This window comes from Penicillium expansum (genome assembly GCF_000769745.1).
Source record: "Penicillium expansum strain MD-8 chromosome Unknown contig145, whole genome shotgun sequence".
Classification (NCBI taxonomy): domain Eukaryota; kingdom Fungi; phylum Ascomycota; class Eurotiomycetes; order Eurotiales; family Aspergillaceae; genus Penicillium; species Penicillium expansum.
This window is the reverse complement of record NW_015971172.1, coordinates 40,622-58,474: the sequence shown is the minus strand read 5'-3', so window position 1 is coordinate 58,474 and position 17,853 is coordinate 40,622. Positions and strand designations below refer to the sequence as shown.

At 48.9% G+C, this 17,853-nt stretch overlaps 6 protein-coding genes across 6 annotated transcripts; 3 read left to right on the top strand and 3 right to left on the bottom strand.

Moving 5' to 3' along the window:
* Nucleotides 1-843: 843 nt before the first annotated feature.
* On the bottom strand, nucleotides 844-3,801 carry PEX2_043420 (uncharacterized protein; the record flags this gene model as incomplete). The annotated part of the gene is made up of 1 exon (XM_016741617.1): nucleotides 844-3,801. One exon carries the CDS (start codon nucleotides 3,799-3,801, stop codon nucleotides 844-846), a length of 2,958 nt encoding a protein of 985 aa, XP_016603319.1.
* Nucleotides 3,802-5,958: 2,157 nt separating this feature from the next.
* On the bottom strand, nucleotides 5,959-7,205 carry PEX2_043410 (SDR family oxidoreductase; the record flags this gene model as incomplete). Its single annotated transcript, XM_016741616.1, has 6 exons — nucleotides 5,959-6,080; nucleotides 6,140-6,290; nucleotides 6,354-6,553; nucleotides 6,615-6,778; nucleotides 6,839-7,097; nucleotides 7,151-7,205. 6 exons carry the CDS (start codon nucleotides 7,203-7,205, stop codon nucleotides 5,959-5,961), a joined length of 951 nt encoding a protein of 316 aa, XP_016603318.1.
* A 1,004-nt stretch (nucleotides 7,206-8,209) lies between these two features.
* Nucleotides 8,210-8,839, top strand: PEX2_043400 (uncharacterized protein; the record flags this gene model as incomplete). Its single annotated transcript, XM_016741615.1, has 2 exons — nucleotides 8,210-8,269; nucleotides 8,342-8,839. The coding sequence occupies 2 exons, from the start codon at nucleotides 8,210-8,212 to the stop codon at nucleotides 8,837-8,839; spliced, it is 558 nt and encodes a 185-aa protein (XP_016603317.1).
* Nucleotides 8,840-10,287: 1,448 nt separating this feature from the next.
* On the top strand, nucleotides 10,288-13,841 carry PEX2_043390 (glycosyltransferase family 69 protein; the record flags this gene model as incomplete). The annotated part of the gene is made up of 6 exons (XM_016741614.1): nucleotides 10,288-10,644; nucleotides 11,287-11,398; nucleotides 11,447-11,980; nucleotides 12,499-13,082; nucleotides 13,149-13,374; nucleotides 13,426-13,841. 6 exons carry the CDS (start codon nucleotides 10,288-10,290, stop codon nucleotides 13,839-13,841), a joined length of 2,229 nt encoding a protein of 742 aa, XP_016603316.1.
* Nucleotides 13,842-14,253: 412 nt separating this feature from the next.
* PEX2_043380 (homocysteine S-methyltransferase family protein) lies at nucleotides 14,254-15,349 on the top strand (the record flags this gene model as incomplete). The annotated part of the gene is made up of 2 exons (XM_016741613.1): nucleotides 14,254-15,150; nucleotides 15,212-15,349. The coding sequence occupies 2 exons, from the start codon at nucleotides 14,254-14,256 to the stop codon at nucleotides 15,347-15,349; spliced, it is 1,035 nt and encodes a 344-aa protein (XP_016603315.1).
* A 126-nt stretch (nucleotides 15,350-15,475) lies between these two features.
* On the bottom strand, nucleotides 15,476-17,182 carry PEX2_043370 (putative amino acid permease; the record flags this gene model as incomplete). The annotated part of the gene is made up of 2 exons (XM_016741612.1): nucleotides 15,476-15,592; nucleotides 15,659-17,182. The coding sequence occupies 2 exons, from the start codon at nucleotides 17,180-17,182 to the stop codon at nucleotides 15,476-15,478; spliced, it is 1,641 nt and encodes a 546-aa protein (XP_016603314.1).
* Nucleotides 17,183-17,853: the final 671 nt, after the last annotated feature.

Sequence of the window (17,853 nt, the reverse complement as noted above, 5' to 3'; positions counted from 1 at the left end):
CCGGGAGATTATATAATGTTCTCATCTCCCAGGGGCTGGCTAATGTTCGTGCTGCGTGTTCGGCAGGCTGACCATGCAGATGGTGTTGTTTGTACCATCATGCCAGCTCCTGGGAGATCGTATAATGCTCTCCGCTCCCAGGAGCTGGCTTGCTGTTGGCGTAATTGCATGGCCAGCCTGCTGAACACGCAGACGGTGTGGTATAATCGTTCTCATGTGCGGGCAAGATGACGCCAATCGCACATCTACCCAGTTTCCTGGGTAGACGAAACAAAATATACCCGTATATAATATACTCTTGGGCCCAGACATCTGACTCGGACATGGCGTCGGAACAGTACTCGAACATTACGTCATTCGACGGCCGACAAGAAATCATACATCACCCCGAAGGGTGAACAACAAACAAATCGTACATGTTGTCTTTCGACAACCGACACAAATAAACATACACCACCCCGAAGGGTGGGCGAACAAGAAAATCGAACACAACTCAGAACAGGTACCCTGACAGAATGCCATGGGCGTCGACAATGGTAATCAAACAAGGGTACTCAAACAATGGGTTCTTGTTTCTGTGTCTTTGGTAACAGACACATGTCGCTGTAACTGTGCAGGTGAAGCGGCAATCATCGGACTTGCAAGCTTACTGCATTGTCGTTTTTGCGGACTCAAGAGGTGGCCCATTCGTCCCTCCCCTTGAGCCGCTGTCGTTGTACTTCTGCAGTTGAAGCGGCAATCGTCGGACTCGCCAGCTTCCTGCCTTGTCGTTGTAATATCATATTACCCATCAAGAGGTGGCCCATTCGTCCCTCCCCTTGATGGGGTGCGTACCACTTGCCATTAACCGAACAAAGTCCGATCTCCGGCAAAACAACGGAGGAAAACATAGACAATCCGCTCCACGAACGGAACATCATACCCGTGCTCCCACCGCAGTTCCTCCAGGAACTGTTCAGGGCCCTCCAAGGCGTAAGCCAGGTGTCCAAGGTGAGCTGCCCACAGGGGGAACGACAGCAGCATCACCATCACCATGACGAACACACCAAAGGAGAGCCATCGAGCTCCTGTCCACAACCCCCTCAGCAAAGCCGATCCCTCATGCATGTCTGACTCGCCAGACGCAGTGACGGCGGGTGGGTCGGAAGGCCAAGCTCCTGGCATTTGAAGACCAGAAGTCGCTGCCTCTTCTCCGCCCATTTCGTCCCGCTGTTCTCCTGCAGTCTGTTGAGCGCTGCAAGTCGGGTTTTCGGCGTCCTCGACCCTCTCGGTACCCTTCGAAACCCCCGCACGGGAATCTGTCCCTGTTGCAACGGCATTCTTGACCGAAGCGTCTTCGGGACTGGCGACCAGGGAAGAGGTGGAGATAATTCGAGAGGTTGCTGTGACCTGCAACCCCTCAGGAGAAGACATGATGGTAGGACGAGCTTGAGTCCTTGCCGCTCGCTTCGCAAGCAACACATCGAGGTGCGAACGGGTACCGGTCCGCAGGTTCGGAACAACAAGCTCATCCTCGGTCTGCCAAGTCAGGTCTGATTCATTCAGAGTCGGCTTAGTAACAGCAGGCACACTCAGAACTTCCTCAGCTGACGATCGCTCAGCCTGGGCTGACTTAGTTGGGGCTGGCTCACTAGGAGCAGGCGCACCCACAACTCCATCAGATGGGATGGACACAGTTGACGCGAGAGAAGTGTACTCAAGTACACCACCGGACACGGGCACAGTGGACCCCAAAACAGCTTGAGTCGGCTTGGGAACAGCTGGCGCACTCATAGCTGCCTCAGTGGGCACTTGCTCGGTCGAGACGGTCTCGGTGTACTCCAGAACAGTCAGAGTTGGCTGAGAAACAGCTGGCTCACTCATGACTGTCTGATCGGTCATAACAGACTCAGTGTACTCCAAAGCAGTCTGAGCTGGCTGCGAAACAGCTGGCACACTCATGACTGCCTGGGTGGGCACTTCCTCTGTTGAAACATGCACAGATTGAGCTGGCTGCGAAACAGCTGGCACACTCATTTCTGGCACTTTCGGGGCTGTGTTCATCACATATCCCTTAGAAAGGGGAAGCAAAAGCGATCCATTGGCTTCAACCATCTCTTTCGTGATCCGTTTCTTGCAGTTTGGTCCTTCGTCCTCATTGAACCCGACAATGCCCGCTCTCCGTTTCCGTGCAGGGAGATTGACGACTTCTATCACCCTCTGGCGCACGTAACGGCGACGGCTCCCGGTAAAACGGTCCCGCCGTTTGAATACGCGGGCGCGGTCGCTCGGCAACTTGGGGGTTTCCCAGGCAATCGCCACGCCTTCTGCGATTGTGTGACACAGGCGCGGCGAAATCGGAATAGGACAGGTATTGGCGGGATTTGGGGGAATCACGGCGCTGGATATCTGGCCAGCAACCATCAGGACATCATCGGCATTGGTATTCACTGCGGGAATGAGGGGGGCCTGACCGCAAGATGCCTGGCTCGGAGCCGCCGGGTCATCTTTGTTGGAGACTGTGATCATATGTGCTGGCTCCCCAACCCATTCCATCTTATTGTCAGTATCCTCGCCGTTCAAGGTTGCAATTTCGGAACAAAAGAGCTGGTCGTCGATTTCCATCATATCGTTGGTCTCCACTTGCTGGGGAGTTATGGTAAGGGTGGTAGCTGGTGCTTTTTGCACGGCTGCATTTCGGTCGCCCACCTGCCACTCATCTGCCTGCAACATGTGGGCGGCAAGTTCTTGTTCAGTGGCTTCAGTTGTAATATCCATGGGTGATCCAGCCCGTGATGATCTGGGACTATCCAATGACATAACGTCGGAAAGAATGCTGGGGCTTTCCGATTGACATCTGATAGAGCAGTCGACATCATCAACGTCGAGGCTCATATACCCATCAACCTTGTGATCCTCAGGACCAAGCGATCTCGGGCCACGTTCCTTTCCCTTGCCGAGCTCCTGCGGGTGAGGTTCAAATGCTTGCCCCTGGGAGCCTGGTTCCTGGCATCCCACGGCACGGCGGCGCGCAATGCCCACAGGGGGGGTCGCAGACTCAGCAATTGGTGCCTTGCTAGTCTGGACCTGACTTCCCCTTGTGCCCTGCATAGCCGCAGCAAGCATTTTCTCCATGTTTTTAAGAAGTCCTTTAACTCGGTCCTCCGCACCAGCAAGGCGCTTTTGACGCTGCAGATTGTATTCACTAGCTGCAACTGCTCGTCGCAACTCCTGGACATCGGCACGGTCCTTTTCGAGGAGTTGTCTGACACGTTGAAGGGCGCTTGTGTTGCCTTCGGCGCGTTCGAGCTCCTCGGACACATGGTCCAACTGGTCGTCGATGTTCTTGAATTGAGCATCAAATTCGCGAGCACGGTTGCTACTTGACTGGTGGACCATTGCATTGATTTGCTGCTGGTCCACAAATCGAGTAGTACTTCGCTTTTCGGCCACTTGAGATTGGAGCGATGCGGCCTGGGACCTGGCGCAGTCCAACTCCATCTCCTGGCGATAAATAGTGGCTTCAGCATCGCTTAGCTTTTCATTAAGAGCGCTAACTTCGCGCTGTGCCTGACTTGGTCGGGCACTGAAGGGGGAAGAATGGGCTGTGGCGGGGCCCACCAGGGGGGTAGTCCTGTGCGGAGGACCCTGGTTGATGAGAGAAGAAGAAGAAGAGGCAGTCGAAGAAGGACCAGGCATCATCTGGAAGCTAATGGGTCCATTGCGGGGCGGGGCGATCTTAGGGATGGCGGGGGTGGGGGCACCCGTCATATTGAACCCAATGACGCCGTTACGGCGGGCCGGTCCCTGCTGGGTTGCCATACTGAACTTTGAAAAATGTTAGATATGATGCTTGGAAAAGTTGCTTGCAAAGGTAGCTGGACTCACAGAAGAAAAGGTGACACAAGGAAGAGTGGGTCAGAGACTCAGAGAAATAGTCAATGGTTGCTACAGTGGAAGTGGTTAGAGACCATGCATGGAAAAAGAGAAGAGAAGGGCCAGAAAGACTTACACAGCAGAGACACGTCTTTGGAGATGCGTGAGAAGGTGTGAGAATAGGTCTTGTGACATGTGCCTGGAAACTGGACACACAAGGCTACGCGACAAGGTGTTAGAAAAGGTAGACAGGTTACTTGGAAGGATGGTTAGGACTAACCAGAAACAAGATTTGGAGATTGCTAGAGCTTTTGAAACAAAGCAGCGAAAGAAAACTCACGACGATGGAGAAGAGAGAGAGGGGAGAAGGAGAAGAAGGAAGAGAAGTTGGGAGCGAAGGGGAGAAGATATACCCAGGCCTCGACACACGACGTGAAGGTGAGGCTCTGTCACCCCATTCGTCAATCACCTTGCTCAATGATTTGGTCTCACCCTCTTAGACCAATCAATGGGCTTTCCCATTGTTCAATGCTGACAGGACCTTTCTTCAACAATGACTATTATGAAATCTCCAATAAAGAGAACAATGGAGTGTCTCTTTGGTCCCTTGAATGCTCTTTTTCTATGAATAGGCTGCCTCTTGAACAGTACAATCTACATTAAGCTTCTGTTCAATTCAATTATACCTTTCCTAGAATTAGCTCTGCGTAGACAGTCTCGGCGGGTGCACTTGATACACATGTAGACTTGAGTTCTGCGCCATGTGGTTGCGGCTGAATGTCGTCGGCTTGCCGGAAGGCCAGTGCACTCGGCTTCCAATGTTGCCGAATAGATCGTTCTTCCCAGGTTGAATGAAATCCTTGGCAGTTTCGTGCCACTGAGTATATCTAGTGTAGTCTATAATACAGCCATGGTGGACTGCTGACACCATAGCTCTTGGTCGAACGAGCGGTCTTGTCCCTGGGGTTCTATCCTCCGGAGTAACAACTTAGTGTCAAACGTCGATCTGCATTCTTTGATGGTTTTCTACTGCTCTAGGATATGAGTATGCTGAGTATCAGGCCCTCATACACTAGTAATAATTGCTAACAGGAAGACGATGTTCTCAGGGCCGCTCGTGGGGTCACCTAGTCCCTCGGTCCAACAAAGACCCCAAATAAGAACATGTTACGGGTCTGGTCTGTGACAAGCAAGCCAAGCACATCCAGCAACCAACCAGCAAGCTGTCGGTTCAAGTTTACACTGAGTCAAAGCAGATGCGGCCACCAGACCGAGTCTATAATGCGGACAATTACACAACGGCCTTGACAATTCGGAAACACCCAGGAGAGCTCTCGGTCGTGAGACGAGACCTTTACAATCATGCCCAATGATCTTTGCAAGGCAGTCAAGCTATTACACTGGGTTCTTTTTATCGCCACCGTGGTGGGTTACGGCGCCGAGGTACTTGTCCCCTTTGCCCAAAATTACTTGAAACATCCGCCGTTCAAAGGAGACTGACACTAGATGCGTTAGATTCCATACAAAAACATTGAGCAAGCCTCAAATCACCACCAGCTCCTACAGCAAATATCCGGCAAGTTGTCCCATCCGCCAGGCGAACGAGCTTCAACCTATCGATTCACCCCTAATGTTTCCACAACTTCGGCGATCAAGCCTCGTGGGCAGATGATGATACAAAAAGTGGGCATCCGGAGCTTCAGCGATATGTCCCACGACGGGAAGAAGAGGGAGGAGACCTATTCAAATGGGCAAGTCTCCGCCTAAAGGTCAGAGCATACCCATATCCTTTTCACATTCTTGGCTAGCAATGGCGAAGAATCCTTTTGCGCCGTTCCAGCGGGTATGGAACACGGTTTGTTTTGAATTTGCTATAGACTATTGTCACTGAAACCAGAGCCGAGAGGAGTGTCTTGCAGAGTGGAGACACAACACTTTGGGAATGATGTTTAGGAAGGATAACATCAGTTTTAAAACATGATGAATGAATACAATCTCTATCTGCCAGATCCAGTGTAGTGATACGTAGTAGAATTTGTCCAAAATATAGAAGTCCGAAAATCCCTGGTGTATTATCAATGTTTCGCGCATTGTTTCATTTTCTCAAAGCTTAGACTTCTTGCCAGTCACGTTTGGTACCTCATCTCCTGAAAGTAAGAAGTCCGGGTAAGACAGGCTTCCACCGGAAGCACCACCTGCTGACATGCGCCAGTTTGCACCATCGACTGTTTATGTGTCAGTATGGAACGTTCATAGTGTTCTTCTTCGTTATCTGACAACTCACCAACAAGCGTTTGACCACTGACATAGCTGCCAGTGTCTGAGAAGAGATACACGGTAGCGTCAGCGATGTCGCGGACATGGCCAAAACGGCCGAGCGGTTGGGCCTTGGTATAGGCTTCCATGGCATCTGATGGCAGGAGGCGTTCCAAGCCCTAATAAATGGTCAGTCAATCAGTTTTTGACACAGGAAGAACAGTATTGCGAATTATACTAACCTCAGTCGATGCAATAGGGCCCGGTGCAATGATGTTAGAAGTCAACCCGCGAGGACCATACTCGATCGCAACACTGTTCGACAAGGAATCGATACCGGCTTTGGCGACGGATACATGGGTCTGGAAGGGCATACCCCGGTAGTGAATGGTGGCACTGACGAAGATAATTCTTCCGCCAGTTCCAATCGGTGATGGTTGGACTGGATGGTTGTCAGTGCCAATGATACACTTATGGTTGGATTCACCGAATGGTGCACTCACGAGTCTTTGAGTCCATTCTGTGTTTGCTTGCTGACTCTTTTAGGTACGGAAGAGTTGCCTTGAGGGTGTTATAAGAGCCCAAGACGTCAATATCCATAACTGATTTGAAGGCATTAACCGAAAGTTGCTCGATCGAGGCGAGGAAGTTACCCGCCGCTCCAGCACTGTCACATGCTATTAGTATGAAAATCGAAGACTGGGATCGAGTTAATGTATCGACATACATGACGAAGTCAATACCTCCAAGCTCCTTGACACAGCGCTCAACTGCTTGCTCCAAACTCTCGAGCTTGCGCACGTCCACGGAACCAATCCCAATCACCTTAGCACCGGGTCGCGCTGTTGCGATGTCCTGGGCGACGCGCTCAGTCTTCTCAACATTGCGGCCAATAATGCAGGCGTTGGCACCAAGGTGTACTAGTGCCCGGACCTGGGCACTGCAGATAGTGCCAGCGCCACCTGTGCAGAATACCACTTTGTTTGCTGAACCAAGGAGTTAGTAGGATTGCGCAGTGATAATGGACTAGCGAACTCACCGAAGATCCCATCCTTCCAGGAATCACTCAAATATTCTGTCTTGGGCAGCGGCATTCTAACTACTAGTTACGAACTGAAGATATTGGTTTAAAGATTGTGGGGGAATTGGGGATGTTCACCTGGGCAGGAGGTCGTGGTTTGATGATACCCGCTTCCCCACAGTTGGACCTCGGCTCCACGGCTTTGTGCATAAAATGCATAAGAGATTACTGATCCAGAAATACAAAGCCCTACAAGGAATTATTCTAAAGCTGAAACAGCCAACACATTCTTTAATGAGCTGTATGGTGAGAAGACTGGCTATAGTTAGTTCACATAGTCTTTATCCCGCGTTTGCATCACCCTCTAGGGACCTAGGGCTTCTTCATAGACAGTATCAGCCCATACCTATAAACATTTCCTCTGTTGAAGTAACCAGCCAGCTGGACATATGGAATCACCAGAGTGAAGTTGGTTCGCATCTTTGATATTCCTCTCACTAACTCGGGACAGTTGGATTATGGACTTTTCCCTCTATTGTTGCATCCCTTTGCCTCCGGCCGCGCCGAGATATTAAAGAGCATGGTATATATATACTCTAGGAAACCGAGTGTTTCACCGTTCGTTATCTTACCACATACGTGAGTGTTATATACTGAATACACTGTTTTTATATTGAGCTGACACTATCTAGAAAATAATTTATTTCTGAAATATACTAGAAGAGCTTTCAAGTGGCAGAGGTTATCGGGTATGTAGGTATCAACGATTTATGTCCTGTCCAACGTACGAGTGCATAAATAGGATAGAATATCAAATAAGATACATTATAGACAAGACTTGTATCTACACATATATAGCTACTAATTTTACTGTGGAAGAACATAGGTAGTTATAGATTCTCATTGCGATGAAGAACAGCTGCCCGCTGATTGGCTGGCGTGGAGGCGGACCGCGACGTCACCAAAAAAGAACCGTTCCTTCTTTTCAATGTTGACGTGAATCTTCAACTCAACTACTCACTTCGGATCTTGTTATCTTCAGCTCTAGGACAAGTGCTTGTTTTTGAATTCTGCAACATGGCCTGCCCCATCAGTGTCAGCAAGTTTGTTGGCACTGTCTCCCTTGGTCTTCTTACCGTACGTCAATCGCATCTATCGCATCATAAAATAATGATCAGCAAGTATTAACAACTCCTTTCAACTCTACAGGGCCTCTCCTACTCCACATCATCCATCACAATCCCAGCTCTGCAGCTCCTTCCAACAGCGACAACCGCCGCCCGCTCCCTAAACGAAGTGAAGCGCTTAACGCGCCGATATGCCCTACGCCTCTCCTTCCTGGCCAATTCCTGCTTCTGTTTCGCATGGTGCCTCTCATCTCCGCGTCGCCGACACCCATACATGGTCTGGCTGTGGGCATTCTCTACAATTAGTGCCCACGGTGTTGATTTCTGGTTCAATCGTCACCTCGGCTTCAAGAACTGGGCGTCAGCTGTGATCCGCGATGTCTCCCACTTCTCCCTAGTCCGGGACTTGAACACAAATAAGGATGAAGACCTTGTTGTGGTTGAAGCCCAGGATGACGTGAACGGTGAGACCGTTCAGCGCGAGATGGACCGGGAGCGCCGGCTCAACCGAGCGCGCACTTGGTTGTCTGGTATTGCGCTTTCTATTGGCATTGTTGGTCTTTGGGGTGACAAGAGGTGATTTTTCTTCCGAGTCAAGAGGGCCTGTCTTTCTTTACGGTGAAACCACTGCTTTTGTTCCATGTCTATTGTGTGGACAAGCCTTTTTCGGTACTGTTTCATTGATCACGTCTGATGTGTTTCATGTCCGATACCTTTTGTTCTGTTCTCCTTCTCTATTGCGCCTATTTTCTTGTACATTCTGATGGAAACAACCTATTAGTAGGAATGGAGTAGCATCTCAACTGAATTCTGCATACTCGAACTATATCTGCGAAATCGCTAATCTCACCAGCTGAGTTGAGGCTTACAAACTCACATACTTATCTAGCCTTTACTAGGGCTCTGTAAATGTAGAGGTAGGACAGAGAGTCAATATGGGAACCGACACTTCAATTTATGTATGCACTTTATACATCGCGCCCATATTAGGCACATCAGACCAAAAGAATGTCAAGACAATAATTGCATACAGAGGAAGAAGATATACCGTCTGAAATAGAAGGTTTCAACTGGCCAGCATGCACATGCCAATCTTTCTCGTCCCTCTCTCAATAGTACCCAAATCCTGCTTGAATGACTAAGTAGTTATGGCCCTAGAAGAAGAATTATAACAGGCAGAGTGAATATAGAGTGAATATAGAGTAAATATGAAGTGAAGAGAAAGTGAGGGTAAAGCGAGGACAACTAGATGAACCATGCTCATATAGGTATATACGATCTGGGTACTTGGAAGAAGATGTACCAAAATGAAATATTGAAATGGACAATGAAGATGATTATATAAAGAAAAACTGTAGAGGACTACCTCGGGAGAGACAGTATTTGCGTAGCACGTAGGACTATAAATACTATCTTCCTTCTTCTTCTTCTTCTTCTTCTTCCCCATTGTCGTCGGTTTTCATTCTCTGCTTTATTTCCAAAGCGCTAGAAATTTGCGAATCTTGTTTCTGGTTAGTACGTACTGACCATGCCGTCATTGGGTTCCTTTCGTTTTTACTTACTTCTCGTTTTTACTTACCTCTCGTTTTTACTAACATGGTTTCTATATCTATAAATAGCCATTGCTTTCCCTCCTTCCTCCTTCTTCCTTATCTTCCAACTTACAACCTCATCCCGAGGTCTACATTCCAGCTGACCAACGCCAAAGGGCATAACTTCACTCCATTGCTATTGACTTTTCTTTCTTTTTCGTTCTTCTCCTCATCTCCTCTGCTTCTCTTCCGTGCACATGGGATCCTTAGGGATCAAATGATCTCGAAACATCGACGCCCAATTCCAGATCTTGGATGATTGATTCGGCCAGTTTTCTTAAACTCGCTTAATGAAAGACTAACCGATGCTGAAGCCATCATCTATCGCCAGGAGATGGAGTTGGACTGCGCCAGGTCCCAGGCCGCATCGCTCCAATCTCAAGTGGCTAAAGAGTGAAGTACTACTCGATTCGTGGACCAGCAGCAGATCAATTCTATGGTCCACCAGTTAAGTAGTTACCGTGCTCGCGAAATTGATGCTCAATTCCAGAACCTGGATAACCGATTGGACCAGGTTTCTGAGGATCTTGAACGTGCGGAAGGTAATGCAACCGCCCTTCAAGATGTACAGCGAGCTATCCAGAAGGATCGCAGAGACCTGCAGGATCTACGACAGATAGTGGTTGCCGTCGAGTATAACCTGCAACGCCAAAAGCACCTTGCGGGTCCGGGGGACCGAGTCAAAGGCCTCCTCAGAAATATGGAGAAAATGCTTGCTGCTGTTATGCAGGGCACAAAGGGAAGTCAGGTCCAGACTAGCAAGGCACCAATTTCCGAGGGTGGGCTCGAGTACTGTAGGTCCATCCGAAAATTCAAGTCTTCTTTCCAATGATTCCCACAAAACAGATATCTGGAGTGAGTAATGAATGAGAACAGTCTCGAGTAATCTATGATGTTTCTGCCTACAAAAATAAAATCAAGAGCCCTAGGGTGCTACGCGAGACCACTATGGAGTAAACATGAGGTTGAATAATGGCGATGATCGACAGGGACTCAGGTAAAGTGGAGAGGGACAGGGAACCAAAGCATGGACAACGTGGGGGTATGACGTTAAAAAGATGTGCAAAATTTATAACGATTATTTATAGAAATACATGAATGATAACTCAGTCGCATTGTCTACTACCATGGGGCATTGAGGGAGAGATGATTCTGTCATACCAAATATAGGTAGGATTGCAGTGATCACTGGTTAAATATACCAGGAACCCCTATTTACTGTGGTTAATATCGAGAAAGAATAATTAGCAACCTGGGGCTTAATGAGGGCATAAGGGTCATAGCTAGACCAATGATCTGAAGAAATGAAATTAATCCCAATACGCTAAGGATGAACGGCGGAGTTGTCGGAAATGAGCCCCTTGGCGCAAAAAGAATAAGAAGGTCATGACAGCGCATTTTATGTTTTGGTAAATAAAATAACATTCATTTAGAAAATAACAATAGATTTGGAAACATGGTCAACTTCACCATCGTCAATGGCCAAATTTACACGCCAGGCCTGGCAATTGTCGATGCGCCACAGCCTAACACGCCCCTCGGAGGAGGTAAGTCAATACGCCGAAACCTATCAGCTCCCTACTAATTTTTTTTAGACAACCTGCAAGTCGCAATCGACGTGTCCGGGAATGGTCAACTACCATGGCCAGCATCAACTAAACCCGACTCATCCACCCGCTTCCACGACATCACACTCTTTTTAACCTCTGAGTCGCACAACTTCACCATCTCCAACGGCACAAAGCCTGCATCTAACACAAGCTACGTCGGTCCCGTCTTGGACCTAGAGCCCTCATCAACCGTCAAACATGTGAACTGGATTTGGCCCGAATGCCTCGTGGGAGACGGCTCTGGCTCAAAGGACTCGGCACGCGGAGCATACAACATCTCCATGCACCAATCTTTCCGCTGGAATGGGACCGACTATTATACTGTCTTTGACCTGCCGATCTCTGTCACCAACAGTATATCCAAGAGTGATGACCGGATCGACTGCGATCTGCTGGAAAACAAGCTTCTTAGCGCGGCGGAGATCGACAAGAGCTCGGATTCGCTGCCTGGGCAGCCGTGGGTTGAGGATGGAGTTAGTACAACGGTATCGAGTTCCAATGCTACTCAGACCGGGGCGGGTAATCGGGGTCATTCAGGATTCAAGAGAGTAGCTGGCATTGCGATTGCCGCGACGGCTATTTTGCATTTCTTGGGTTGAGACTTGTTCCTGGATATTGTGGGTTTTATCCCTTGTATACTACTTTTTATCATTGTGTTTGTCTTAAAATTAATATAGAAACAAGGATTTTTATACTTGCACATGCGACTAATCATTTGTACTCCGTACATATCTAAGTAATATGAATTTAGGTTCAAATATAGGTATGACAATTGATTCATGGCCGATCGGCGAATAACGCTTTTGCTCCTTCCGTTGGTGATCATCGTGGATATTTCTACTTTGGGAAGGAAGTATACATTCTCATTTTGATTTCGCACCTGGACAGTATCCCTTGATTACCTAGCTATCTCCTAGAAATACCCTATATACTCTATCAAGGGTCTCTTCCACACCTCCAGTCAAGTATGTCAGGAACATTAGATCGCGCGCATCGCAACCGACTCCGACGTTGACACCGACCCAACCGTCTCCTAGCTTCCTCACTTCCCATGACGATTTTTTCGGCCTCCCGACGAGTTCTCCGGAACCGCATCGCCCGAGCTCTGATCATAATCTTCGCAATATGGAACCTAGTCGAAATACATGTAATTCAGCGCCGAATTTACGAAATCGATCATGTTCTCCGACACCGGCCGCAAAATCAAGAACGAATATATATTGCAAGCATCAATTGGAACAATGAGCTCATTCTACGCAGTCACTGGAGCAAGGCACTCACACAGCTGGTCTTGAAGCTTGGTCGAGAAAATGTGTTCATCAGCATATACGAAAGTGGGAGCTATGATAACACGAAAGGCGCGTTGAGGGAACTGGATTGGGAACTTGAGCGGATGCGGGTGCCACGGAATATCACTTTATCACCTGTGACACATGAAGATGAACTAGCTGCACCCGCGCGGGGAGAGGGATGGATTCGCACCCCCGATGGAAAGAAACAACTCAGACGGGTACCGTATCTAGCGCGGATACGGAACTTGAGCTTGCTGCCTCTGCAGGATCTTGCAAGGCAGGGTATCACTTTTGATAAAATCCTGTTTCTGAATGATGTTGTTTTCACGGTTCGTTTGAAGTCGCTTACCTTCTGTCAAATATGCCTTCTAACGACTGCTCTGTTTGTTGATCAGCCGAATGACGTCCTCGGACTTCTGAATACTAATGACGGCGAATACGCTGCTGCTTGCTCGTTGGATTTCTCTAAGCCTCCGAATCACTATGACACATTTGCTCTCCGGGATAGCAAGGGCCATGAGCCCATCATGCAGACATGGCCCTATTTCAGCTCTGCGGCATCGCGAGATGCAATAAAAAATATGTCTCCTGTTCCTGTGGCGAGTTGTTGGAATGGCATGGGTATGCTGACCTCCATTCTAGAGAGCATTGTATAAACTAACATACCTCTAGTGGCAATGCCCGCCAGTCCATTCATCGCCAGCGAACCACTTCGCTTCCGAGGTATCCCCGATTCATTAGCGAAGTATCATCTTGAAGGTTCTGAGTGTTGTCTCATCCACATAGACAACCCACTATCAATAGAGAAAGGTGTTTATTTGAACCCTTTGGTGAGGGTCGGGTATAGCGGCGCTGCATATGCAGCTATTCATCCGATGATGAATTGGCTCTCTGCTAAGCGGGTTCTACAAGGGTTGTGGGTCAATCAACTACGCCGCTTGGGTATCACTTCATGGTTGAAAGAAGTAATAGTTCGAAGGCGGCTAGACAGCTGGAGAGCTTTGAATATTGGGAATGAAGAGCGTGGGGAACTTTGCATTATCAATGAGATGCAAGTTCTGCATCGATATGGATGGGCCCATGTTTAAGGAAGAGTAAGTGACACATTGTTTGTATATATCGTCTCATGTGGCCAGTCCATTATCATTCCCAGGTGCTTATATTATGTTCAACATCCTCACCTCGGACAAAATATATACTCCAAATAGAAGAGCAATACGGAGGTGATTTGGAGATCAAGTTCTGGTAGACTGATCTACTATTTATAGATGGTACGCTATGAGAGGGTCACAAACCCACAGTACCTCAGAATACAGTCAAATTTTAATCTGATCTCCACTTATCTTTTTTCAAATCAACGTTTTATACCTCCGAAGCCGGCCCACCTGAGCAAAAACGATCGATTATGTAACCCGAGCAAGTCGCCCCGTTTGGGACTGTATCAAGCAGCAAAACCCCCACTTACCTTTCATAAACCATCTAAAATCCAAAATACACATAATGGCAACAATCCAAATCCTAGACGGAGGCCTTGGCACCTCTCTAGGTGATCTATACAACATCAAATTCGATTCCACAACAACCCCACTCTGGGCCTCACACCTGTTAGTGAGCGACCCAGCAACGCTGCAAGCATGCCAACGCGACTTCGGCGTCGCCGGAGTAGACGTCCTCCTAACAGCAACTTACCAAGTTTCCGCTGAGGGATTTGCCCGGACCAAAACCCCTCAATTCCCAGACGGGATCCCACGCAGCGCAGTAGGGCCCTTCCTACAGAAAGCCGTGGACATCGCCGAGCAAGCGAAAGTGCGCGAGAGCGCAAGCGTTGCGCTCAGCCTTGGCCCTTACGGTGCGTGTATGATCCCAGGCCAGGAGTACAGCGGTGCATACGACGCCGAGCACGACTCTGAGGAGTCATTGTATTTGTGGCACCTGGATCGGTTGCGCATGTTTGCTGAGGCGGATGGGAAGCTTGTGTCGCGAGTTCGGTATGTTGCGTTTGAGACGCTGCCGCGACTTGACGAGGTTCATGCTGTGAGGAGGGCGATTCGGGATTCTGCATTCGATGTGCCGTTTTGGATTGCTTGTGTCTTCCCGCGCGATGATGATTTCTTGCCTGATGGGAGCTCCGTGGAGGAGGTTGTGCGGGCTGCTCTTGCGCCTTTGGAGGGTGGGGCTGTTCCCTGGGGAATTGGGGCTAATTGTACTAAGATGCATAAGCTTGGTGGGCTTGTTGATTTGTTTGGTCGCGCTGTTGCAGAGGGTATTGCTAAGGAGGAGATATCTGCTGTGCCGAGCTTGGTTTTGTATCCTGATGGGACGAATGGGGAGGTGTACAATACTACGACGCAGATCTGGGAGAAAAATGATGCTTTGAGTGATAATGTGAGTGATAACGTGAGTACTACCTCCAGGTGGGAACATTGGAGATGACAATTATGCTGACGTGAAAATTTAGTCTTGGGAGGAACAGTTGGCCCAGGTGGTCAATGAAGCCTACGAAAAGGGCCATTTCAAGTCATTCCTTGTGGGCGGGTGCTGCAAAGCTTCACACCACGATATTAAGAAACTTGGACAGCAGTTCAAGATTCAATAGACATTCTGAGCGCGAATTTTATTTGAGAATGAACTTGAAAATGCAAATTGAATAAAATAACCTTTATACATCGCTAATGTTGAATAGCCGGTTTGGCATGCAAATATTATACATCATAAAAATCATCTAAAAGAGCCAATCGGTGAACTTTGTCCACCAGTTGTTGTGCGGGTTTTCAACCGGCTTGATCTCCCCATCTTGGAGACGGCCCGACCATAGGTCGATATTGGCAGCGCGCTCAAACTGTACATTGAACATGTTAGCGACTCTTCGTGAAAAAGCAGAAATATTAAGAGGGGCTGAACTAACCTTAGTGCGATGCCAGAGCTTCCAGCAAATGATGGGAACGATGAAGATGGGGATACCAATGTACGACGCAACAAAGTCGGACGTATTCCAGTTGCCCTTCAAAAACACGGGGAAACCAGCAACTAAAGTAATGATAGTGGAACCGATAAAGCCCACCCATGCGGCATAAGGTTGAAAGGGTGCCTTCCATGGGAGGGTGTCTCGGCTCACATTTTGTTTCTTCATTGCGGCAAAGAAACGAATGTAGCAGACGCAAAGGGTTGCCCAAGCAATCAAACCGGCAACGGTGCTGAGGTTCAGAAGCCAAGTGAATGCCTGCGCTGCACCACCGCTGCCAAGACTCAGGTACGCCAGCGGCCCAAAGAGCCAGGCGGCAATAACAGCCACATATGGCACACCATTCTTGTTCACGCGTCCGAAGATCTGGGGCAGCTGGCGGTCGGTAGTCATGGCGACAATCATGCGCGATCCGACCCAGCAGTATGAGTTACCGGCAGACCACGCGGCAATGAGAATGCATGCATTCACGATAGAGGGCAGAGCGTTGATGCCGGCGTTGGTGATGGCAATCACAAAGGGTGAGCTGTTCGCGTTGCCAGAGCCGGAGACGAGACCTGCGGCTCTTGGGTCCACGACCATACCGATGAGAAGTGCTCCGAGAATGTAGAAGAAGGCGATGCGGTAAGTCACACGGCGGGCGGCCTTAGGAATGGCACGGTGAGGATCAACCGATTCGGATGCGGTAATGACGACAGTCTCGACACCAATGAAACTGAACGAGGCATTGACGAATGACGACAGGAAGCCGAGGAAGTGGCCTGTCGGACCGGTGATACCGTTGTAGTTTGTCCATGGTCCAGGGTTATTCCAGTAGCGGAATCCAATGGCATCGCCGTTGGGACCGCCGCCTGCAGTAATGACAATGGAAACAACAACCAAGCCAAGGAAGCAGAGGACCTTGACGGCACCTCCAAAGACTTCGGTTTCACCATAGAATCGCACACTCATCAAATTGATGGCCAAAATGAGCACCAATCCAACAGTGATCACCACAGCAGGCGTGAGATCCGTCCAATATGAAACAATAACGGCAGCCGCTGAGACTTCCGAGGCGATGGCGATTGTGTAACAGTATCCGTATGAAATAGCGAGGGAGAAACCAACAGACGGATCGATAAATCGAGTCGCCCAGTGAGGGAAGGATCCAGCAGTCGGGAAAAGCGTTGCGAGTTCGGCGATACTTTGCATGACGCACCACAAAACACCTCCCACAATAATATACGCGAGCAGCAAACCAGCAGGGCCAGCTTTAGCATAGGCAGCGCCAGTTCCCACGAACAAACCAGTGCCGATGCCACTGCAGAAGCCGATCATGGTAACCTGGTAATTGCGCAGGCGTCGCTGCAAGGCCGCGCGACCGCCGACATTGATCTCGAATTCGCCTTTGGGATTCGACTCGTAGTCATCAAAATCCCCACCAGGAGCTGGCTGGACCTTGTCGTCGGTGAAGCTGGACTTGTCCATGTTGTCGTGTGTAGCGCCGATCATCCAGGCCAAGTCTTTCCCCGTGAATTATACCCCGGAGACTTGAGGAGGGATCAGGGTGCTTATATGGGAAACGGTTTTTTTTTTCCCCGAAATATTATTCAGTCGCGTCAAAGCACGACATCTTGGCCTTCCATTCATGCTGATGTTTTCTCCACAGTGGAGAAGAATCATTGGGCTACAGAGCTCGGAGTTCGGCCTCTCTCCACTTTTATGGGAGGCGATTGACTAACTTTTTCTTCTTTGCCATAATCGCGAATCGCGATGGGACCGATCGGAGCGATAGGAGGCAAATACATAATCGATATTGATTTGTTAGTTTCATGGTGCCCCAAGGATCGCTGACATATGGCCAGTAGGCATTATGGCCACTAAATTAAGTTTTTTTCCAAGGTTCCAATGTGTAGAGAGGCGATGAAAAATGTATGCATCTGGAAGCATGCCACGTGAGGCGCCGGATACGTCCACACGGGTAGATCTGAAAAATTCAAGCTTCACGCCTGAAATATGAGGCATTAAATTTCAGCCTTAGGCATTAATCCCGAGATCGGACCTTTTTCCCGCAAATTCTGAGGGCAAGATACTCCGTAGTTACTCCGTACTATTGGAAATATACCAATCCTGGTCGAAGGTAGAAAAGCTTAATTTAC